This window comes from Ictalurus punctatus, chromosome 12, assembly GCF_001660625.3.
Source record: "Ictalurus punctatus breed USDA103 chromosome 12, Coco_2.0, whole genome shotgun sequence".
Taxonomy (NCBI): domain Eukaryota; kingdom Metazoa; phylum Chordata; class Actinopteri; order Siluriformes; family Ictaluridae; genus Ictalurus; species Ictalurus punctatus.
In genome coordinates, this window is record NC_030427.2 from 9,327,579 (window position 1) to 9,352,443 (window position 24,865).

General features: G+C 41.7%; 1 protein-coding gene across 1 annotated transcript; it reads right to left on the reverse strand.

Annotated features, from left to right (window-relative positions):
- Positions 1 to 433: 433 nt before the first annotated feature.
- srp68 (signal recognition particle 68) lies at positions 434 to 23,244 on the reverse strand. Its single transcript, XM_017482135.3, has 16 exons — positions 23,107 to 23,244; positions 22,393 to 22,459; positions 22,184 to 22,297; positions 19,899 to 20,094; positions 18,837 to 18,919; positions 18,247 to 18,356; positions 16,906 to 16,988; positions 14,973 to 15,113; positions 9,999 to 10,097; positions 9,800 to 9,867; positions 9,122 to 9,275; positions 8,549 to 8,643; positions 8,190 to 8,319; positions 7,157 to 7,232; positions 6,954 to 7,006; positions 434 to 4,939 (listed from the first exon to the last, which is right to left on the reverse strand). Exons 1-16 carry the CDS (start codon positions 23,192 to 23,194, stop codon positions 4,712 to 4,714), a joined length of 1,785 nt encoding a protein of 594 aa, XP_017337624.1. The 5' UTR covers positions 23,195 to 23,244; the 3' UTR covers positions 434 to 4,711.
- Between the last annotated feature and the right edge of the window lie 1,621 nt (positions 23,245 to 24,865).

The window sequence follows — 24,865 nt, forward strand, 5'->3', positions numbered from 1 at the left end:
AAAATACAACAGGACGTACATTTTGATCACGAATACAAAATAACCCAAACATAAACGCCTGAAAGTGCATCAAAATTACGGTTGCCAGCATAAAATACAGCATTTGGTACTTGAAAAATACAGAATTTGTGTGTTTTTGTTAATGAATCCTGGAAAACAATAGAAACCTGCATAGAATTTGTAATGGTTTTAATGGGAATTGTATTGGATTTCATTGGAAACTGTAATGGTCCCTGTGGGCCTCAAATGGTAATTTGTTACCTTCTATTGGTGGCATATTATGTCTAGTGGATACCATTAAGCACCAATAACGGTAATGGTTTTAATAGTTAGCTGATGGTTAGTAATGGTGTGTGAAGTGGAAACCATTAACCATCGAGTTGCGTATGAAATCTTTTTTTTTTTTAAATAAATGTAAAACTATAAGGAGCTATATAGTCATTCATTTATTCAATCATTGTCAGTGACCGCCTTATCCAGGTCAAAGTTGCGAAAGATCTGGGGAACACCGTTTGGGAAGCGGGAATACACCTCGCATGGGATGCCGGTCTAGCAAAAGGCATCATGCTCACACTCCCAGGTTCACCTAAACGAGCCGGCTCCGATCAGACGACCAATTCACCATCGCATTATACAGATAATAATCTTTCCACGACCTCGTTTTTCTTTTTTAATATAGTCTTATATTTCAAATCCAGATTTTCATGCACGTATCTGAAAGTTATCCCATCGGTATTTCTGCATATTCATCAGATCGAGAGCATGCGCGCGCGTGTGTAGGTTTGCCTCGGGCCCAGATATCAATCATCTCGGCAGCTATCTACGCTGTGGAATGTGTCAAATGTGTGTCTTAGGCCATCATGATAAACATCTGTGGTGGAATTCTGAGAGGGGAAAATGAAAGATGACACTCTTAATGAAGGTAAAATAAATAAATAAATCAATGTTCGCGCACGTGCGCGCGCACACACCCGTTTAGTAATTATTGGATGGTCTCTCAGATGCGGCACATGCACAAACCACACACCAAAAATAGAAAAGGACGTTTTAGTAACAAGTTAAGAGCAACATGGTTTAGTGTAAAGCCGAGCACTTGTGCACGTTCACACGGCATCATGGGGGATAGGAGTTTTTCTTCCCTCAGACGCGGCTCATTTCTGCTCGGATCTCGGTATGCTATGGCGAACATGGCGGGTGGGTCTACAGCTGAAAATAAACCCCAACAACCAACAAGACTGAGCTTCCCTGGAGATGCATCCCTATCTAGCAATGCACACATCATCGGGGTAATTCTGGACAACCACCGATCCTTTAATCACACTAATAACCAGACTCAGTCCTGCAGGTTTCTGCTTTAGATCAGGAGGATCTGGACATTTCTATCAACTGAAGCCTCTCAGGTGCTTCTTCAGTCCTTTGTCATCTCGAGATTGGGCTAGCTCAACTCACTCCCGCCACGTTTGCCCCCTGCATGCCAGCGGACCCTTGTAATTGATTCAATCTCTCCCACATCACCCCATAGCTACGCCCCCCCACATCAGATTTGGAACACTGAAGCTAAAAATGGAGCCCCACCTACCTGAAGGTGCTCGTCACACCACACTCTGCACCATGCGCCTTCGAAACCTCTAGCATGGCTCGACTGGATCCGTCGTCCCTCAAGGTACAAAAGAAACCGCACATGAAGACCTTTCTTTCAGCCTGGCACGCAGATCAGATCATGAAGTGAGCGTTCCCTGGCTGTCTGGTGAACAGGTAGGTATGGAGGTCTGTTTTGAAACCGCTTAAACGTGCACTAATGTCATTTATGAAACAAGACGAACTCAACACTCGCGATGGGGCGGACAAGAATTCCTCCACTTTTAATCCTTCTTGCAATACCCTTAAAATTTAGGAAGGAAGCCATTGAGGAAAAACTATGACATTTGACTGTGCTGTGACCGTGACCCTGTGTGGATCAATTCCAAAAATCTGGAGCCTATCCCAGGGAGCATGGGGCACAAGGCGGGGTACACCCTGGACAGGGTGCCAATCCATCGCAGGGCACAATCACATACACACTCACACACCCATTCATACACTACGGACACTTTGGACACGCCAATCAGTCTACCATGCATGTGTTTGGACTGGGGGAGGAAACCGGAGTACCCGGAGGAAACCCCCGCAGCACGGTGAGAACACGCAAACTCCGCACACACAGGTGGGAATCAAACCCCCGACCCTGGAGGTGTGAGGCGCACGCGCTAACCACTATACTTTTACCGTTAAACCTTTATGCGTATTTGTGCCTGGTCTTATGTATATTGCTGGAACTTTGAACATCAATAAAGTGTTCGCTTATCTTACTAATTTCTCTCCAACTGGGTTTGTATCTGGATGGTATTTGTAGAACCTGACCTACTGAACTAGCATGATGATATTGTCACTCAGGATAAGAACAGTCTAACTATCGGGGGAAAATCGGTTAAGGAATTGAAACCGTATGTAATGTTTGGTGGTTGTAGCAAAAAAATAAAATAAACACTTACATATTTATGTACAGGAGAGGCATTTCTTTGCAGTAGAAACAAAGCAGGATTAATTTAAGTCTCTCAAGCCACAATTAAATCCTCAATTTCAACACGTCTTAACTTTCAGACATTTACCCGACACTGACGGGGCAATTCAATTCCCCCGAGCGGATACTGTTGAACAAAGCAACACCATTCAGCGCTTCTTCCTTTAGGCTTTATTCTTTTTATTAATTTTTTTAGGAGCACTTTCATTTCAGGTGTTATCTCGCAACGTGAAAACATGCGGTTCAGCTCCGTCCTCCTACGAATCGCCATCGTTTCGCTCATAAAACGTTTAAAAAGAAGAAGAAGAAAAAAAATTATAAGCAAATAAGTCAGGGTACAACGAGTAAGCCAGAAAGATCGCGGACCTAAGGAGATAGAAATAGTAGATGAGACGGTAGAGACGCTGTCGAGTGAGTGACGAGAGCGGAGATTTGCTTTGGTACGAGTCGATACGAGCAACAGCAGCACCTGTCTACAGTCACGCTGAGAGAGACCCGTAAACTTAGTGTGTTTTTTTTTTTTGGGGGGGGGGTTAAAAAACCACTCCATTCCACATCGACCTGTGGTCATTTTTGTCGCCACAGTCACGGTTACCAATGTCGGTGTTTAAACTGGCATCACTCGGTGCTCTTCTACTGGATAACAAACTGGTACCAAATCAGTTCGACTCTAGCATTAAAATGCGAGTTACTTGGGGGGGGGGATGAAGTCAAACAATCGTGCGCAATGATTGTGTAAAATACAGCAAAATTCATACCGCAACCATGAATCGATGGTCTGTGTAGGCAAATGCAGTGCACATGCAGTGATTAGGGATGCACCGATACCGATACTATACTCCGAAATCGAATAAAAACACCACGTAACGTAGTGCACGTCGCCGTACTGACGGACAGAAGACGTGAAAATGACGCCCATCTGGACTTATTTCACAATTAACGACGGCAGTATAATAACTCATCTTGCTACGATACAAGTGACCCGATATATTAAAAAAAAAAAAAAAAAAAAAAAAAAACACACTAGATGGTGCTTAAAATAATATTCTCTATTAAAAAGATAGTGTTAAAGCCGAGCACGAGGAGCTCATGGACAGAAGCCCACAGCAGCCCCTGATTGCTTAATACTCAGCAGGTTACTCATTTTGGTCTCTGTATTGATGAGTATGACAAAACCACATACTAGCACTGGATCTTGGGGGGGGTGGGGGGTGGGGGGGGGTTTATAGAGAAAGGTATTGATGCATCCCTAGCAATGATCTGCTGCATAAATTGTTGTCCATGGTGCGATCTTCATGCTGTACTTCAACACTTAATGATTGGGATGGTAAAAATTTAAAAATAAAAAAAAAAAATTAAAATGGTTGGATTTTTTTTTTTTTAATGCCGCGAACCAGCACCGGCTCCGTGTTGGCGGAACAGGAGTGGGGGTTCTTTCCATATTTTTCTGGATGATTAACATGCCGGTTATGTCAGTTGCAACAGCCTCTTCCTGGTTTGCTATGTCGTGTACATTTCTCTGTAGCTGTGAAACAATGGCTTGCTTGTGTATTACACCTGGTCAGCTTAGTTTAAAACGAAACAAAATGATTTAAAGGATTCTAAATAACTTTTTTTTTTTTTTTGCACTAAATGAAGAAAAAGACATGGACCCTTGAGCTTGGAATAATCCGAAATTGCCCCCCCATCCCTGTACCCTACACGCCCTTCTTGCATAAATAAAATAGATCTAGACGATGTGGTAGAACCCACCGTGTATATGAATTCAATATCACTACTACCACCACACACACACACACACACACACACACACACACACACACACACACACACACACACACACACACACACACAAAGTGTTCTTCTCTCCCGAACCTATCCAGCCACGTTTCGGCACACAAAAGTGCTTTCCTTGTTCAACGCCCAATACAACCCATTGTGTTCGCCGAGTTGATTAGGGCTTTGGTGAATCAGGTAAACCCTACACTGTGCACACCTCTGACCCCTCAGGTCACGGAGCGAAGGACACTGACGACTGATTTTATGAAGAATATGACGGACAGACAGGGAAGGGATTTATAAAGCGAGCAAGTCCAGATCGAGTTCTGACTCCCTCCAGCTCTCGGGTTCGAGGCCGAACGGAGCCTCGGTTTAGCTGCCGAATCCGAAGATGCCCTTGATGTAGCCGGTGAGGCCGCCCTTGCCCTTCTGCTCCACCTTATCGTCCAGCGGTGGGAAGGCCACGTGGTTGAGGGCCAGGTCGAAGAACAGAGGCTTGCACGGGATTGGCTGGAAGTCCGGCGGAAACGAGACAAGATTGGGCTGCTTGCCGAGGAGGGATGGGTCAAGATGGAAGGTGTCCAAACGCTCAGAGAGAGGCTGAGGAAGGATAAGGAAGGACAGATGAGTTTGACAGAAGGACTGAATGTGGACAATGTATATATTAACGCTGAATGAGGTGATCAATGGACACCCTAAAGATTTGCCCTTCCCAAGTTTCACCCTTTCTTCAGTGGATTATCACTTCAGCCCAGGACTCGTTCATAACATCCTCATCATTTCAACACACTTAGTTCTGCTTGCCTTTACTCTTCCATACTGTAAAGATTCAGAACTTATAATCTCACTATCCGCCGTCACCCACACGACGACAGGTTCCATTTCTGAGTCCGTCCCTTCGTCAGGCGTGCTCGTTACGGATCTAAACGTGCGTCCAGGGTATCGGATACTTGTAAATCAATTCCATTTGACGAATTTATTTAAAGACGCCCTGACATTACGATACTGCTATAGGATCGGTTACACATGACATGTTAGATGTCATGTACTTATTGAGTCTTATCGATTCCGTGGCAATACTATAAACTTCATTCTTAACATGAATATTAAAAAAAAAAAAAAAAAAAAAAAAAAAAAAAAAAAAAAAGAAAAAGTGAGAGTTGTATGTTATGGGACAGGGACTTGGTAAGGCACAGTTAGGACACAACGAGTACTAATACATTCATGTGGGAGTGTGTTTGAAACCTGCCACAGATGCCACTTCAGGGTGTGTCTCATCCACGAGTGGTTTCTATTGTAGTCCAGCAACGCTTTTACGCCTTCGATAGATTAACACGCATGCCCGTTTAATTGCCAGCGTTTTAATGAGGAGGAATCTGACGTCAGCCGTTTGTTCATTGGTCCGTAGATCACCTGGACGGAACGAGTAATTAGGAGAGAAGGGCTGGCGTGATCTTTCACCCGCAAAAAAACAAAACAAACAAACTTGGTAACTGAATCTCCCAGACAAATAAAAAGCAGAGGATACCGAATACAGCTTGGCTTCCTCTGGAATTTATTGATTTATAAAACGGTTGACGATTTCGGCAAGATGACATTCGTATGATGAAAACGCAGATGATTTTATTCAGATTCCATTTTGTTTTGTTCACTCCTCAGGCACCTAGCAGCGTATCTGCACACTCATTCACGGGTCTTACTTTCTCACACGCTGCGTTCGCATTTGCTTTGGACTAAGTGGGTGTGTCCATTTTAGCTTGCTTTGTTTTTTTTTGTGTGTTTTTAAGTAGTCCTGAGAATAATACTGAGAAAGCATTCTGGGTAATGGACTGATGTTCATGAAATGGGGGAATGAATGAACAAATAAATAAATAAACAAATAAATAAAAGCATAGTAAAGGAAAAGAAAAAGTAAACCATGGCCAGATATCAGATAAGGTGTTTCTTTAAGCGACAGCATGAATAATTATTTCCAACCTCGCACAATAACACCCTGAGACATTTATTCAAAAACAATATCAAACAAAGACAGACAAAGCAGTTGGTGAGACGCAACACACTACATGACACTGGAACCCTGCCCTGTAGCAGCACCCTATACACACACACACTGTCTTTAGCACACTGAGGTCTGCCCAACAACATTCCACTGATCTCCACCCCTTGATAGTAGTCTTTGTGTGTATGTGTGTATGTGTGTGTTCATTCCAGAATTATAAATGAGGAAAAAAAAAAAAAAAAAGTGTTGAATATATGTTTCATGTGTGTAGACTACATATGAATTCCATGTTTAGCGCTGGTTTGGAGAAGGTTTAGTCCGGACATGCTGGTCGATGGCGAAAACCGCTCATAAAAACGTCACCTTCTCGGTTTGTAACACACTTGGTGTTTCAATTTCTTTTCCCATGTTGCATGTAATAAATCTGACTCTGCAGGCGTCCGAGCCAAGAAACGACTTTTCAACATGCCTACACTAAACTCTGAAGTTTTTAAACTTTACTGCTAAATTGTTAAAAAGGTCCCTAAAGATCATAGCTGGGATCACGGGATCACTAAAGGTCATAGTTTGATGCTGAAGATAAAAATTCCGACCGGTTTTAGGACTGTTTCTTACCGTGTTATCCTTGACCTGCTGCTGAGCAGGGGCTTCAGTCACATCCTCTTTATCTAAAAAAACAAAACACGTACACACAAAAAAGTCACGAGACAGAAATATGCAATACCTACAGGTGAACGTGTGCGTGCTCGTTTCTACACTTATACACGTCTAAAAAACACAACTGCTACAACTGAACGCTCAACGGGATGAAGACCTACCCAAAATGGCCGCTGCCTGAAGGGAGTATTTCTCAGAGTTGACTTCGGCTATGAGTTCTTGAACATCCGGAAGATCCTTGCAACAGTGACACAAGACAAGGTAAAGAAAACAAAGAAAGGCAACGGCATTCTGATCATACCACACTTTCCAACCCCCCCCCCCCCCCCCCCCAGAAAAAAAGAAAGTTATGTCAGTGAAACGAGTTAGTTCCTAACCAGTCATTCCTTCACCAGCGTCTCTACTTACCTCTTTTAAAATAACATTTAAAAGAAAAAAAACCAAAAAATTTATTATTAACTAAATAATCTATACGAGTCCCTCATGTAAAAGCTACTGTTGAGGAAAATTAACCAACACCTTGCGACCAATCAGAATTGAGCATTCAACAACGCTGTTGTATAAATGATGGTCAGACTCGATTACAAAACCTCAAATGACCTACCGAATTTCTCCATCTGGAGATTAATAAAGTATTATCTTATAAATATTAAAAACAAAGACCAAGATCTGAGGTTTTTCGCTTTTCTTACTAGTGCAAATAACGTGGAAAATGATGCAGAAAATATCGTTTAAGCCGCCGTCTCAGAACAAGGGCATTATTGAACTGGGGAGGGACGACCCCCGGTAAACGTGCGTTCTGGTATCGAATGCATGTTCGTAAATGGATTCGCCTCGTCAGTCATTTTATAGACACGCCCCCAACACCGCTTCACTTCACATAAATCATTATGAGGACAGTTTGACACGTTTATATGTCACGAGATATAAATGGCTTTCAGGCAGTTGAACGTCAGGATGTGCTAAAGCGAACTACTTGAACGACCCCAAGTTTTGGGGACGGAGCTTTGTGTACACGGGTGGGAGTGAAGGCATTCTGAATGAGTTTAAATTTGTATTTTTAAAAAAAAAAAATCATATATAATTCAAATCTTATTCAACTCCACCCATTTAATGACTACGCGAGTGCATGATACCGTCCGTCTTATAACGCGCCTCGAAGACGGAGATTAGCACGGTGTGTAATTGCAGTACCTTGAGGCTGTTATTGAGGTTTTTGGCCTTGGACTGGACCTCTCTGGCATATTTCAGCACTCTTTCATACAGAACCAATGCCTCGCTCCACTTCTTTACCACGACATATGACTGGGCGATGAAGAAGCACCTGCACGAGTACGAGACAGGACAGAGACAGTCGTTATGCGTGTTCGAGACCAAAAAAAAAAAAAAAAAAAAAAAAAAACGTGTTTCTAATGTGTTACAATAGATCACACTTCTCAAAATTTCAAATATTTTAGAAATGTGGTTGCAAGATGCTTGCTGAACAAAAAGGCTAGATTACACTGCGAGGGTGTGTCAGTAATGAGAGCCCACACACACACACACACACACACCTGTAAGCCTTGTAGACGAGTGTCTTAAGGGCCACCTCTTTCTGGAAGGCATGATCCTCCTCCAAACCCTGCAGGGTGGACAGCTCTGCCAGGCTCTGCCCAAAAAAACAAAACAGAAAGTTACCCACAAAACAAACAAATAAATAAACAAACAAACAAAGAGAGTACAGTTACCCTCCGGCACGCCAAATCAACTTTCTATGTGTGAGATGAAGTGAACAGACTTGTACATTCTCTATGTACAACCAGGTTTTAAACCCGACGCTCGAGACAAAGATTCAGAAGCGTTTCAAAATCATCCGAAACTTTGTGTAGGATTTCATATCTTTCTTGGGAATTAATACGAGTGCACAGATTGTTCGTTGTGTTAAACAGGAAGAGCTGAAAAAGTGTTCTTGTGCCATACAGTAGAAAAGGAAAATCATTTCCCACTATGTAGCGGTTAATAAAAAAGGTGGTACTTAAATTCAATGAAGTTTCCAAATTCAACAGTTTGGTCCTGCCAGGAATACAGGTAAAAGCTGGAGGACAGGTAGAGCTAGATAAAGTTCTTTGGTTACTCTGTGTGCGTACCTGCAAAATGATCTCGTAAAGCCGGATCAGGTCTTGTGGTCGCGGTCCTCTCTTATTCTCGTCGGTCTGTGGCTCCTTCAGTTTGGCCTGCAGTGCCTGAGCCATGCTCTCATTCCTCTTCACCACAGTCCACAGCTTTATGTAGGTTAGGTAGCTGCTCAAGCACACGTGCACACACACACACACACAGAGTATATTACTATACTTGTGAAGCATTATATAGTGCGAGTCTGGAGGGATTCTCTCCAGTTGAATCCAAACACACACCCACAGAAAGCTCCATGTTATTGATTTGCCAGTATATACACTATATACAGAGGCACTCTGACATTCCTGCTGTACTCCTGCTGTATAAATGATGTGAAGAAATGCCAAGTTGTTCTTAAACCACAGACTCGCACATAACTCAAGTTCTGCATGATGACAAATACGATACCTTCAATCGTTATCTGGCCTGTAAAGTTCTACATTTATAAAAAGGTCTGATTTGAAGTCTTTGTTCACTAGAGTATGATAAATTGCTGCTTGTTTACGTCAGATAAGCACAAAGATGTGTTTTGACAGCGTAATATTGTGTTGGAGTCAAGAGCTCTTTCAGTCATCTTGAAAGTAAGACCACACAAATGGACTTAGTGCAGATATTACTCACTCGCTCACAATTAAGCAGGAAACACTAACCTGTGCAGGAACTGAAGGTTGGAGACTTTTCCACTCTCGGCACTGTCTGCAGCTCGCTCTCTCTGCTTCTGTCATGGTCAAACACACAAACGCGTACATTTCTGAATCCTGCCGTGCGTCGAGAATTCCTCTCTCGGGCCCATTATTTGCACATAATGCGATGGCAGCATGCGCATGTCGAAAAGCAGCGTGCTCTTACCACATCACTGCGCAGTTCTTCTCGCACAGCCTGGATGGTGTCTCTGCACTCAGCCAGCAGAGTCTCATACAGGCGCTCTTTCGTCTCGTCATTGGCTGCCTGACAGAGAAATGTGCAGATATACATATCGCATGAGATACAGTGGTGCTTGAAAATGTGAGTTTTCTATATTCCTGCATGAATATGACCTAAACAGCCATCGCATTTACACAAAAGTCCTAAAAGTAGATAAAGAGAAAACTTTTTTTTTTTTTTAAATGAGAAAAACACACTTCATTTACAGTTGCAATCAAAATTATTCAACCCCCATTGCAAAACAGGTTTGTCAATTTACAGACTTTCAGCTGTTTACATTGAGAGAAAAAAAAAAAGAAAAAAAATCAAAACAAAAGCAATTGAAATGGTTCAACACGATGAATGCTTCAAGTTGTTTCCCCAAATTCAACTGAAAATGCAACTTGTCCAGTCTCAAAATTATTCAACCCCTTCAATAAAGAACACTCTGTCCACAGTCGAGCATGGTGGTGGCTCGGTGATGCTCTGGGGCTGCTTTGCATCCTCTGGCACTGGAAACCTGCAGTGTGTGGAAGGCGAGATGGATTCATTGAAGCATCAGGAAATCCTAGGAGAAAACGTCATGCCGTCTGTGAGGAAGATGAAGCTTGGGTGTCATTGGATCTTCCAACAGGACAATGATCCCAAGCATACCTCAAATTCCACCAAGGCTTGGGTGCAGAAGAAGTCCTGGAAGATCCTACAGCCCCATCACAGTCACCTGACTTGAACCCCATGGAAAATCTCTGGTGGGATTTGAAGGCGGCGGTTGCAGCACGCAAACCCAAGAATATTACTGACCTGGAGGCCGTTGCTCATGAGCAATGCGTTAAGATTCCTCAGGAAGCTGGTGTCTGGCTATGCATCTCATTTGCAGCAGGTCATAACAGCAAAAAGGTCTACTAAGTACTAAAGATGCTTGTCATGAAGGGGTTGAATAATTTTGAAACTGGAGAAGTCATAAGTTTCATTTTCAGTTGAATTTGGGGAAACCACTTGAAGCATTCGTTGTGTTGAACAAATCAAACAAAAGCAACTGAAGCAGTTCAGTGCGAACAGCTGAAAGTCCGTAAAATTTGTCAACAAACCTGATTTGTAATAGCGGCTGAATAATGTTGATCGCAGCTGTATTTATCGAGGTAAAACCATCCAGTATTACACATCTACGAGTACATACTTTATTCTTCTTTATCCATTCCTTGATAAAACGACTTTTGTTCTTAGGGCTGTTGTCTCGCTGTATGACGAACCTGAGATTCAGTTCACGAACAGCTGTACTGACATTTTCCTTTAGAATTCGCTGGTATAATTCAGAATTCATTATTCCAAGTCATCCTGGCTCAGATGCAGCAAAACAGACCCAAACCATGATAGTACCACCACCATGTTTCACAGATGCGACAAGGTTCTTATGCTGGAATGCATTGTTTTCTTTTCTCCAAACACTTCTCATTTAAACCAAAAAGTTCTAATTTGGTCTCATCCATACACAAAATATTTTTCCAGTAGCCTTCTGGCTTGTCCACGTGATCTGCAGACAGGCAGCGATGTTCTTTTTGGAGAGCAGTGGCTTTCTCCTTGCAACCCTTCCATGCACACCATTGTTGTTCAGTGTTCTCCTGACGGTGGACTCATGAACATTAGCATTAGCCGATGTAAGAGAGGCTCCTGGACAGGGTAATAATGGGTCTTGAATTTCCTCCATTTGTACACAATCTGACTGTGGATTGGTGTCCAAACTCTTCAGAGATGGCTTTATAACCTTTTCCTTCCTGATGAGCTTCAGCAACCCCTGAGAAATCTCCTTTGTTCATGCAATGATACACTTCCACAAACGTGTTGTGAAGATCAGACTCCGATAGAGCCCTGCTCTTTAAATAAAACAGGGCACTCGCACCTGATTTTCATCCCATTGATTAAATTTAATCATTAAAACACCCGACTCTAATTTCACCTTCAAATTAGCTGCTAATCCTTGAGGTTCACTTACTTCCACCAGTCACAGATATGAAACGTTGGATCTTTTTCCCCTCAGTAAATAAATGACCAAGCATAATGTGTTTCATTGGGTTTTCTTTGTCTACTTTTAGGGACTTGTGTGAATATCTGAGCTCATATTTTTATGCACAAATATAGAAAATTCTAAAAGGGTTCACAAACTTCCATGCACCCCTGTATTAGACAGGGAATGATCACGTTATAACCTGCAAGTCTGCATACATTTCTCTCAGTTCATTTGTTCCTTCGACGGGAATGAGACATGGCGGACCTCGGTGTGAATATGAGGGTTGGCGCACACGATATTAAATGGTTTGCGTTTGGTCCTTCGTAATAAATGACGAACGGGGTCAGAGCACGGCTTCGATCGGATAACAGCAAGCAGTTATAGGAGGACGCATCCGTGCTGTGGAGTTCTCAGGATTCTGTTTCAGAGAGGGCTTTACCCACCTCCTCCAAACAAATCCTTCTCATGGGATTTGAACTCCTGAAATCCAACTCGGAACTTTCCACTAAGGCGGAACCTGAACCGCTGAGTGCCCATGCAAGGCTGCAGGCTTAAAGCACATGAGAAATCGAATCTCGTCTAAGAAAAATACCCGACCGTGCAGATATGTGCTGATGCCGACAGCAATAGTGTTCACGCGTGCTGTTCATACACAACGTGATCCTCACGTGCAAATCAGACCCAAACCTGAGGCATTTGTGAGCTGAGGTCACTGACATGCTTAGTGAGCGTTAAATCCTGAACAATAAGTTATGAACACTTGTATTCTCCCTGGGCAGATTGAAACGAGTGTGTGCAACGTAACAGAAAACAGCAGACAAAATCAATCTCTCTCTCACACACACAAATCTGAACACTGAAAAGGATTTTTGGAAGGGGGTGTATATACTTATATATTTCTTCCGGCGTTTATATGCAATCAAAGAAAAAAAAAATAAAAAATCTTAATCCAGATGCATCAAAAAGAGCCACGGCCACTCCAAAGTTATTCCACTAACAGCATGCACCAAAGTGTTTTATTCCACTTACACAGCAAGCTGGGCATTTTATTAAAACGGAACACGCTGTACTTTTTATCCTTTTATTGTTACTGTTTATTGTATTGTCGTTGAACGTGAATGAAACAAGTTCCTGTCGTTACTTGCATTATAATAATCATTCCTTCACTAGACTCTTGCACTTTTTTTTTATATTTCTTTTTTATAAACTGGACAGAAAATAAGCTGCATGTCAAGTTACTGAGGAAGCACAAATCCCTCTGACCTGAAGACACAAAGTTACAGCTTTACCTCTGGCAGGTTCAAAGCGACGACACCCAAGACTCCTTCCTAAAATAATCATCCCGTCACGGGAAAACTTATCCCCCTTATTAACAATTACACAGTCGCTGTAATAGCCGTTACTATAGAAACAATGATGCCTCAATGACACAGAGGCGGGGATTGTAATCACCCAATTACAAACGAGACTGTAAGGAAATGTCACCAAGTGTCATTAAAACAACAAATCCGAAATCCTTAGAACATTCAGGTCACGATACCACAAGACGTCGTACACTCCATCCCTTGTCTCCTGCGTTTGTGTCTGTGTGTGTGTTCCGGAACACAATAGGTTTGAATAACATGACACGATCACATCCGCTTATTACACGGTCCATTTTCTCTCAGCATTTCCAATTAAAATCTTCAGTCCCTGGTTTCTCAAAAGATTGCGGCCTATCCTCTCACACTTTAACTCGTCTGTGCACACAAACAATAACCTTTCATAAATAAATAAAAACCGGACATGCCGTTATAAACTCATACACTGCTGTATTTTCCCCTCTCTGAAAAAGAGATCCGTAATGATTTTCCACACCGGCGTACGCCATGAATTTATTTTCTGGTATCGTTCGAACGTTCTTTTTTTAGCATTCGATTATTTGTGTGTCACACATTTAGGCAAGTAACACCTAGGAATTGTTGGAGCGGTCGCTTGGGTTTACAAAAGATTTAAATTACCAGACGATTATAACTGAGAGACACGCACACACGCACACACCAAGGGGTTGTGATCAGGTGTGTCTCAAATCCACCTCGGTAACACCTCACAACGGTAAGAAAGAAAGACTGGGGAAACTAGTTCCTAAACTGGAAAGAGGGGAAAAGAGAGAGAGAGAGAGAGAGAGAGAGAGAGAGAGAGAGAGAGAGAGAGAGAGATTTCTTCAAGTTTCATTGCCAGCTAGGATTTTTTTTCGCCCCGCAGTCCAACCCTTGTGTTGTGCAGAAACGTCTTTACTACTCATGTAAGTAAACTGGGACATGATTAAAAAGCAGTAATGAACACGGGCTTGCTGTACATCAGAGTTTCATAGGGGAAAAGGACGGGAGAAAGAAAAAAATTTTTTTTTTTAAAACCCCCGACAGTTTAACACACAACCTCCAAGACGCAATAGACGTTCACATTTCTGAAAGCAAGAGTTTCTACGCGGATCGAAGTACACGGATGTGATCGGCGGTGTGCGGAGTGGGGTGTAGCACGTAGAATGCGGTCTTGTGGTGACGGAACAGCATGCCAGGAGTCTGAGGAGTGGCACGGGTGTGGTAGATACTAAACGTACACCAACAATCACAAACCAAAGACGCGGCCAAACAGATCAGCGTGGCACAGAGCTCCCCCAAGTGGAGGAAGCAGGAAACCAGACACGCTTCCTGTACAACAAGGCCGGTGTGTGTTCGTTTGTTTTCTTTGGACTTCTAGCAGGTGTGTTAGAATTTACTAATTCAGAATATGGCAGCTTATTCACGGTCTCTAATTAGGCAGGCTAGTCCAGAGGTTGGTTTATCATTAGGGAAAATTAGGATGATCTTAGCAGCAGTGAAATAACAGTGTGTGTGTGTGTGTGTGTGTGTGTGTACGAGCTCATTAGTCCTCACCTGTGCGATGGCAGCCTCGTTGTCAGCCAGCCCCAGGAGAAAGATCCGGGCTTTATCATTTTTAACGGGAACAGTGCGACCCCTCCACTCCACCTCGCTCATCTTGGCGGCCTGCTTAGCTCGCGTCTGAGTGATCAGAGCCTGGAGGAAGACAGGTCAGAGATATTGCATGAGACATTTATTGAGAAACTACCTTACGATATGCTTCCCTCAGTCCTCACTTTATTATACAACAGCCCTGAAGATTTATGGGCATGGTCAGAGCTGAAAACACAGAGCTGCCAACTGACCGCTTTCTAATAAGCAGAGACTTACTAAGAACACTGAAATACCTAAATACTGTATAAACAGCTCCAATGGGCCAACTTGAAACGCAAACGTAACTAAAGAAATAAATATGTACAGTGGATATAATTAAAAAAAAAAAAAAAAAAAAAAAAAGTTTACGCACCCCTGTTAAAACCTATTAAAGTGAAAAACAATTTCAGGGGAAAAAAGAAAGACAAAATTTTACAAAAAAAAGTAAAAAACCTGGTTGCATAAGTATGCACACCCCTAAACTAATACTTACTTGAAGCATCTTTAGATTTTATCACAGCATTCAATCTTTTTTGGTAAGTCAATCAGAGTTTTGATTGGTCCAGACTCCAAAACCTTGGACTGGTTTTGGTGAAGCTATTCCTTTGTTGATCTGGAGGTGTCATGCTGAAAGGTGAAATTTCTCTTCATTTGAAGTGTTTTAGCAGAAGCCTTAAGGTTATGTATCAAAATTAACTGGTATTTGGAGCTAACCATTATTCTCTCCACTCCTATTAAAGCCCCAGTTCCAGCTGAAGAGGGGGAAAAAAAAAAAAGAAGAAAAGACACCACCTAGATGCAAAGTATGATACTGCCACCACCATGCTTCCCTGCAGGATGGCTGTACTTTTGATGACGTGCTGTGTTGTTTTTTTTTGTGTACCAAACATATCTTTCGGTATTATGGTCTCGCCAGACCATAACACATTATTCCACGTAATTTGAGGAAATTGGATGCATTTTTATTTTTGGTTGAAAAAGGCTTCCATCTTGCCACCCTACCCCAAAGCCCAGAGATATGAAGAACTCATGAGATTTATGTCGTGCCGTATTTTCTTCACTTGTTGATTGTCTTTACAGTGCTCCATGGTATATCCAATGGCTTGGAATTTATTTTTGGAACCCTCTGATTATATTTTATATTCAACAACGAGATCCTGTACCCGCTTTGCAAACTCTGAGCGTGCCGTGGCTTTTCCAATTGGATGTTATCGAGATGTCGGGGAAAATCCTATAGGAACAGCTATACTTTTTGTGGTGATCAGTCACTTTAATTGATGGCAGGTGTACACTAATTAGCATTTAACATGAGTTTGAATTGTATTGATTCTGAACACTGCCACACCCCCAATTATAAAAGGGTGAGCGTACTTATGCAAGCTGGGTATTGTACTTATTTTATTTTCATTTCTTCCCACCCTTAAAATGATTATTGTTTTTGACTTTAATGAACAGATTAGACAATGAAAAGGTACCGACATGGACTTATCTTTTTTACATCACAAAACCCTGCCATTTTATCAGGGGTGTGTAGACTTTTTATATCCGCTGTATACAAATTAAAGTATGACGTGTCGTATAAACGCGGTATCTGTTTAGAGCTACATTTAACACTGTGGACGAACACAGCTCCTATCATCACAATATTAAAAGTTAATTAACAGTTGATTCCCTGCTTCTCACATTTCCTCTCTCCAAGTTAATAAGACAGAAATAAGAAGCCTGTTTGGATAGACGTGAGCTTTAAAGCACTGTCCCTGCTCGTGACTATTTCACAGGCGATCTGGCTCATCGCTAGTTTTAGGAAATGTCCTAATACTATAGGAGAAAATAAAAACAAAGACAGACGCCTGACCTCGAGCTTCTCAGCCATCATGCCTCCGCCTCCTCCAGCACTGAGCCTCATCTGCATGAGGTCATTTATAGCATTCTGGTCACCTTGAAAGAAAGGAAATACAAAAAAAATCACCCAGTGTCGCAGCGTCTAGGAAAAATTTCACATGTGCACAGCATGGCTCTTATCGAATACAGAAACAGCTTCGTGAACTACGTTTCCGACGCACTGTTCATCACTGAAGGGCGTTCCGGCATTTAATATCTGCACACCTGAGTGCAACTGATGAATCACTTTCAGTTTCTTGCAGACAAAAGCCTGCACACTAATGGGAGGGGGGGGGGTTTGGATTTCCTGAAATGTTTCATGCAAAACCCCAAACATGTGTTTCCCTAGTGGAAAAGCTGATAAACTGGAGCCTTTTTAAGAAACTAAGAACACTTAACTATGCAAAGAACCTTCCGGAATCGGTGCAAATGCTCTTCCTGATCATCTCAAAACTGGAACCAAATTAGCACGCAAATAAAAATGAGGAACAGAACGGAACGGAAGAGAAGAAAAGCCTGGGATGGAACGGAAAAGAACAGCATAGGAGGAATGGGATGAATTCAAATGGATCGGCGTGGAATGAAATACAAAGGAAATAGGACGGAAAGGAATGGAAAGAAAATGAATGCAGTGGCATAGAAAGGAATGAAAGAATAAAACTGAATGGAATGAAAAAAGTAAATCAGAAAGGAAGGGTTTAAAAAGGAATGGAACAGAAATGAAGACAACAGGAATGAAAGTGAGTAGAATTTAAATGGAACAGAAGCTCATTTTGACAGGAAGGAATGAAATGGAACGGAAGAACGCAGCTGTTTTTAAGATGAATTCAAATTCAATGTGTACACATTCCATCATATAGCAATACACTGGTCAATATTAACGATTACATCGTTTTCCCCACAAGTAGGACCAAACGTCCCGATCCAGCTACTACAGTAGTATCAGGATGGAGTCGAACCAGCAGGTGGAGACGAGGCGACATCTCGATATGGCATCTCGTATGTCAGGGTTAAAAGGCGAGTTGGATCAGACCCGGCTACACTTCCTGGATTTTTGGTTCCGCAGGAAGGTCGACTATTACAGTAACAATGCAGCAAGTCATTATTACTACTGGCATTACTGATACTGAGATATGAAGATGACCATCTGAAAGCTCAGTTATAAACGCTGTTTGAGCAGATGCACAGATACAGCAATGAGTAAAATCACCAAGATTGTTGAAGTGTGCATATGCTCGTTTAACAACCAGATGTAATGGTGGTGTTTGTCTAATGACTGTGTAGAAGCAGTGTGGGAAAAGTGTGTGCGTCTCACCGATGTTGTATGCACAGTAGCGGATGTTGGGTGAAATCTCCTCGACTCTCTGGTGGTACAGAACAGCCTGCTCCTCAGTGAACGCACTCGCTAGCTTCATGTAGATAGTCCTGTAACAGCCAATAGTCATTCAAATCAGACATTTGAGAAACTATCAAGTCCACTATAAAGCGCGTTACGACTAATGGTGCATTCAGTTGAACACATCATACACTCGCCATTCACGTAGTGAATACAGTTTCTAAGCAACTTATACCAATGTACACGACTATACTCTAATGACGACGTACAGGCACCATGACAGTAAGAACATGATTAATAAATCATACGGGTGAACCTATATGGATTTATAAAGACTCCTGAAATAGTGAATAGCCCAGGAATGTGGCATTTATGAGATCTTCTCAGAGTAAACATGATCCTGTTTAAACGTAGCACGTGACGCTACCGCGACAGCTGTTAGAATTGTAAGATTATCCAGTTCGTTAAGCCCATCTGATGTTTCCTAGCTGTTTCAACACACACACACACACGATTAAATAAAAATTCTGGAGCTGCAGTAGTCCGAAAGGAAACAAACAAACACTCACTTGCACTTATTGAAGGCCTCCATTGCAGATTTCCACTCCTGCATTTCAAACTGGACCATGCCGGTCAGGTAGGCAGAGTACGCCTGTACACAGTGACATCACACACTGGATATCGACACTGTTTTCATCAACAGTATGAACACAGATTTCCCACCAATAGCAGGAATAAGTAGCAATATTCAGTATCAGTTATATAGATGCACATGAGCAGAAATTATTGGTTTTGCCGATAGTTTTTTTTTTTTTTGTGGGTGCAGCTGAGAAGGGTCCGCTGTCATTATACAGTACGAGAGCGGCCTCTAGAGGCGAAATAAAAACTATCACTGATAAATTTTGTGGTATTTGAAGTGTTTATTTATTTATTTATTTTTTAATTATTATTTTGGATGTCTCTATTTTAATTAATTATTTGGAGTGTTACTTTTTGGTTCAGGTTGGAGGTATATCTTTAATTTATTTATTTATTGTATTTATTAATAGTTAATATAAACTGGAGAGCAAAATTAAAGAACCTACAATTTCCGAAATTTCAAACAGGACTAAGCAGTGACCTTTTGAAGCGTTTTTTTTTAAAGCACATTTCTTAAGTTAAATATATTCTGAAGCACAGTATTCGAAAACTGTGCTTAATTGGTTATCGGAAGGTACTGCCAAACTTGGTTATCAGTAAAATCGGTCGATCTCTACCCATGAGACTGGACTTTCTACTTTGTTCTTCTACTAAAGGAGACATCCGGTTAGCGTCGGAAGGATTTTGAATCAGGTGGTGGGAACGAGGTAAGTATGAAGCACTGATAATTGGAGAACAGCTGCTTATGTTTCGTTCGGATCGTGGTTAAATGTAAACGTCCCATCTGTTCAACTGCCTTGCCTACAAGGCCATGTGGATGATGAATCAGCACAGGGGTGGAAAAAAAGCATTGAAGTAAACATGGTGCATTCTTCTAGACCGTTAGAATCGGATCTAAAATGATCATAGTCACATTCCTACACTGATCTCATGCCTGCATTATGAAGATCGAAAAATAAAAATCGGTATATTCATATTTAGATGGTGGTTACCTGGGCCTCTAGTTTGGTCTTGGCGTCGACGCGCTGGCTCTCGCACAGCTTCTCCAGCTTCTCTCCGTGCTTGGCTGCCTTACGGAGACGCGCCATGAGGTGGAAGCGTTTCCGCGGCTCGGTGTTGGACTCCTGCTTCAGCTGCATGGCGTAACTCCACGCCCGCTCGGCTTCCATCACAACCAGCAACAGATATCTGTTAGGTACAGGGAGACACGCAGAAAAGAGAAAGGAACAAAAACGTCACCGCAATGGATCGTAAAGAGACGGTTCATCCAAAAAATTCTGTCATCGGTCACTCATCCTTCATGTTGTTCCAAACCCTGAAGACTTTCATTCGTCTTCGGAAGACATTTTAATGAAACCTGGGACTTTTCCGTCGCGCCGTTTAAGTCTATACTCACAACATACTTTCACGTCCGCATAGTTCTCCGACGTGTTCACGAGGGAACCATTTATTAAAGAACATGCCCCAATTTTTATCTATTTACAGCTGCGTTAGGAACATTACGTTTCGGAACACCTGCGAGACAAGTTACTTTGTATTATCGCTTAAACACTCATCACTTTAATTATAGCAGCTATAAACGGTCGTTTAACTCGTGAAGTTAATAACGCATAAAGAAAACCCAGCTGGTCACGCTACCGTGCAAGTAAAAAGCATAGGCTCCTCTGTCCCGAAGGCTTCCCCATTGAGAAAACGTTACAGACTGCTGCAAAGTGCAGACACTGTAGACTCCGAAGGTAAACGTTAAATAAACGACGTCTCCGTACGCGCCTCTCGCGGGGAGTTAAATATTTAATTAGTCGTCTCGTCTAAAGAACCTCGCACGTCCGAGATCGATAAATTAACAGCGGTCAGGTTTCCCCCCTGCATTCCCTCTGAAACTATTGGAGCAGCAAGGTCAATTCATTTGTCTTCGCTGTGGACACGAGACATTTGGGATTGAGATCCAAAGATCAACAGGAGAAGAGAGTTTAGAATTTCAGCTTTTATTTCCTGGTATGTATGTGTAGATGTGTTCAACGACAGAACGCAGCACATTTTGTATCGGACCACACAATCTGTAGGCGAGCACAAATATCGGAACACGTGACTGACCGGTAGTTGTTACCCGGGTGTGTCCTGTTAAGATTGATTTGATTGTTTAAACAAGAAATCGCTCTGAACATCCACTCTTGGTTGTAGCCTTCCGTTTCATCTGTAAAAGACTGAATTTGTTCTTGTGAAACATGGTGGAGGTGGTGTCATGGCTTGGGCTTGCATGGCTGCTTCTGGAAGGGCTCGCTAATCTTTACTGATGACTGACGACGGTATGAATTCAGACGTTTAACAGGAACATTTTGTCTGTCGATTCACAGAGAAACGCAACTCAAATCATCAGGAGAAACTTTATCGTGCAGAAAGACAATGTACTAAAACACACTGCCAACTCAAAGGACTTTATCGGGGGGGGGGGGGGGGGGGGGGTATGCTGATAAAGCATAAAAATGCTTTATCAGCATTTCACCTCCTGAAGAGGAGACTGAAGGGAAAAATCCCCCAAAACAAACAACAACAACAACAACAACAACTGAAAGAGGCTGCAGTAAACGCAACACAATATAAGAAACCAACAATTTGGTGATGGCAACATGTCACAGGCTTGATGCAGGGATAGCAGAGCAAATACTCAGTGTTATTTACTTTAAGTTACCTCAAGACTCCTCTACATTCACTCGCTTAAAAATTGGGTGGTCTGATACGAAAGGTTCTATGTTTTATGTTGTTTAAACACATCTAGATGTAAATACCGGGAAATTAAAGATGAAATCCTATAAGACAATAAATAAATTTGAAAAATGAAACCTTGTCTCATATCCATCTTTTGATCTCAATGCCAAATGTCTTTGGTGCAACAAATGAACTGGCCTTGCGGATCCAATAGTTTCAGAGGGGACTGTACAGTATATGAAGTGCAAGGCTGTATATCAGCCGTAGCCATCATCAAAATGGCCAATTAAATCCTGCAGGATCGCACGCCTTACTCTCTTTTTTCTTCTGAAGTGAGATGAGACGGCTAGAGTCTTTCAGTCACCGGATCACTTCCTGCCACTGGGCTGAATCGTGTCATTACTGCTTTGGAAGCGCACTAAGGTTTGCTTGCTCTCCTCTCTCTATCTCTCAGGCGGTATCTACGTTTTTGTTTTGTTTTTTTAAACCAATGGAAGATCAGAGATCCCGGAATCCAGAATCTTAGCACATGTGCAGTGTCAGTACTACAGTTTTCAATATCATTTCTCACCGACTGTCAGACAGGATCTCCACGGTCACTTTTTTCCCAGTGAACTTGTGCCGGTTGCCCATTCTGAAGCCCAACGTCTTGCGCAGACGACGCAGTCTTCGGGAGCAATAGCCCCTGAAACAAAAGGAAACCATTTTTTTAAAAACTTGACAAGAAAAACACAAAAAACAAACCATGACCGGTTTCACTGCCATGTGTGAAATCCTCACCTGTAGCGCTGGTAGTCTCCATGCCTGAGTCCATGCTGTTGCTGGGAATCTTTGATTATCTGGAGGACTGGAAGAGAACGTTAAGGAAAAGCCAGGACATATGAAAAACTTCTACAACCCAAACATGATCAAAATCCAACTGTGATTCTGTTGCATTTGGTTGAAATGAAGCAGATAAGTTAGAACAAGAAAACACAAAGTGCTGGACATGAGCTCTGGTCTAACATCTAGAAATTAATTAAAGATTAATTAAAGAAATTAACCTCATTAATCAGGTCTGATTTGTTGCATCGTTAAATAAGACAAATCTAAACAAACAAAAACAAACAAACAGGTCATCAAGTAACATCTAACAGACAACCTGATGCTCGACACTGCCTCAGAAAAATCCCTCATTTCAACTTTAATACTAAACAATGCCCCTCTGTTATCTAATTATCATTAGTAACATTCAATTAAAGCAACACTAAATGATTTCCAACACAAATGACACGTATGCCCAAGCGTAAATCCTCATAGTGTCCCCATTACACATATAGAGCACTACGTAGGGTGTACAAGCCATCACCGCGAGCACCCTAGGTAGTGTGCTTATACAGGCAGCACGGAGATCTTTGAGACGCCGCCACAGGCATGCTGGCTAGCTAGTCGGTTAAACTAAGATAACGAATGGCAGGTTTTCATAAAACCGCACATTTCATCCGAGAAGGATACTTTCCAGAGCAAGGCCCTCGTCTATCGTGTTCTCCTTGTTTTCCTCCATCGACGCTGTTTTCGCTTCATTCGCTTTCTCTACGGCCATCTTCCCCACGCTAAAGTAGAACACGTCTCGTAAAAAAAAGCGGATGTAGAAAATCCTTGACCCGGAAATACACCCAAAAAAAAGCGCAGAGGCGTGGTCAAAGAGATGTGTTTTTTTTTTTTTTTTATAAATCTCATTGTTAATCCCGAGAAATGAAATGTGTTTAATGTTTTTAAATGTGCTAAATATAATTCGTTTATATGAAATATATTTATATAGTTCATATAATTAAATATAAGACGTTTTCTCCTTCGGTAACATCTCGTCTTGACCGATTCTGTACTATTAACCAATCACAGCCAGGAAAACGGGGCACTATTAGCCAATCACAGATGAGGGGTGGGGCTTGTTGGAATACTGAAGAAAAACATACCAGGCCCTCAAGTGGATTGATTGACTGATTTATTCATTCTCGGTCTGGTCATAGCGTTGATGTGATATTCAATTCTTATTCACTTGTTTAAAGGTGCAAAAGACACAAAATACATAGTTTCCTGTGTTTGTGGATTGTATTTCGTAATAAAGTTTGATAAATGTTTTCAAATGTCTGACATGGAGTAAGCATGTCAGTATAATTAATGTGATTTCCAGTAGTGCAAAATGAAGCATTTTAGGATTCAGTTCAGAGTTGACATTTTGTTTGAAACTTCTTTCATCGATATGTTGGTCTATAGTTGCACTTTGGTTAACGGTTTCCTAAATTACCCATGAAATCGATGCAGCGGCGCGTCAATCCTTTAGTGCGTCCAGTTCTTACATGTCCTCACCTGTACATCAAATTTCACTGTGGGGGCATGGAGGTTTAACGGTTTGCGTGTTTTCCTCAAACCTCCGGGGTTGGGGATTCGAATCTTATGAGATTGCATGTTCTCCCCGTGCTTCGGAGATTTCCTCCGTGTACTCCGGTTTCCTCCCCCAGTCCAAAGACATGCGTTGTAGGCTGAATGGTATAGGATATATTGACAAAGTGTAATCGATATGTGTAACTAATATTTAGATATGTTAATAAAGTATCATCTAATATGTATAACCAACATTTAGAATTATTACTTACAGGCATAATCGAAAACTACAAAACACTTTTTAATCAAGTTATATTCTAAGTGTGTACTGAACTGGAAGACTTCTATGTTTTCCTGCACAGTAGGAGTTTATCTGTATCTCTGTATGTCCTCTGTAAATCGAGTGAGAAGAACCTTGTGTTTTGTCTAAAGCAACTTTACTCTATGGCAATAAATTAGCAATTGGACATTCACCAGAACTGTGTTTCCAATCAAAGAAGCTTGCAGATCAGTGTCAAAATAACAGATGAGACTTCCAGGAGGAAGGGTACCAGGCTGCGACCTTTAAGAACCTACAACCTTAAAACTTTAAGAAAATACAACTGACAACACATGCACCACAAATGTAAGTTATCATATAGATATGAATAATTAATTAAGGCAATAGAGATTGGTTTGTTCCTAGGAAGAAAAGATGGACGTCCTGCTTAGGGATAATTTTACTGTTTCCAAAAAGTATATAAAGACATGTTTGTGTATGTATAATTCAGACTTTCAGACGGTCTCACTTCATTGTTTCAATAAAGTTGAATTACTTTTCGACATCTCCAAATCCTCTGTCTCTTAAGTTTTTTGTTAGACTGGAAAGATTGTTTGCCACGACAATGGC

Excerpts from the sequence above, each read along its gene's own strand:
- srp68 (XM_017482135.3), bottom strand. The coding sequence starts at position 23,194 with ATGGCCGTAGAGAAAGCGAATGAAGCGAAAACAGCGTCGATGGAGGAA. Across the intron at positions 16,989-18,246 it reads CTACTGTGCATACAACATCG|GTGACCAGAATGCTATAAAT; the intron begins GTGAGACGCACA and ends CTTTCTTTCAAG. Across the intron at positions 15,114-16,905 it reads TGATGGCTGAGAAGCTCGAG|GCTCTGATCACTCAGACGCG; the intron begins GTCAGGCGTCTG and ends GTCTTCCTCCAG.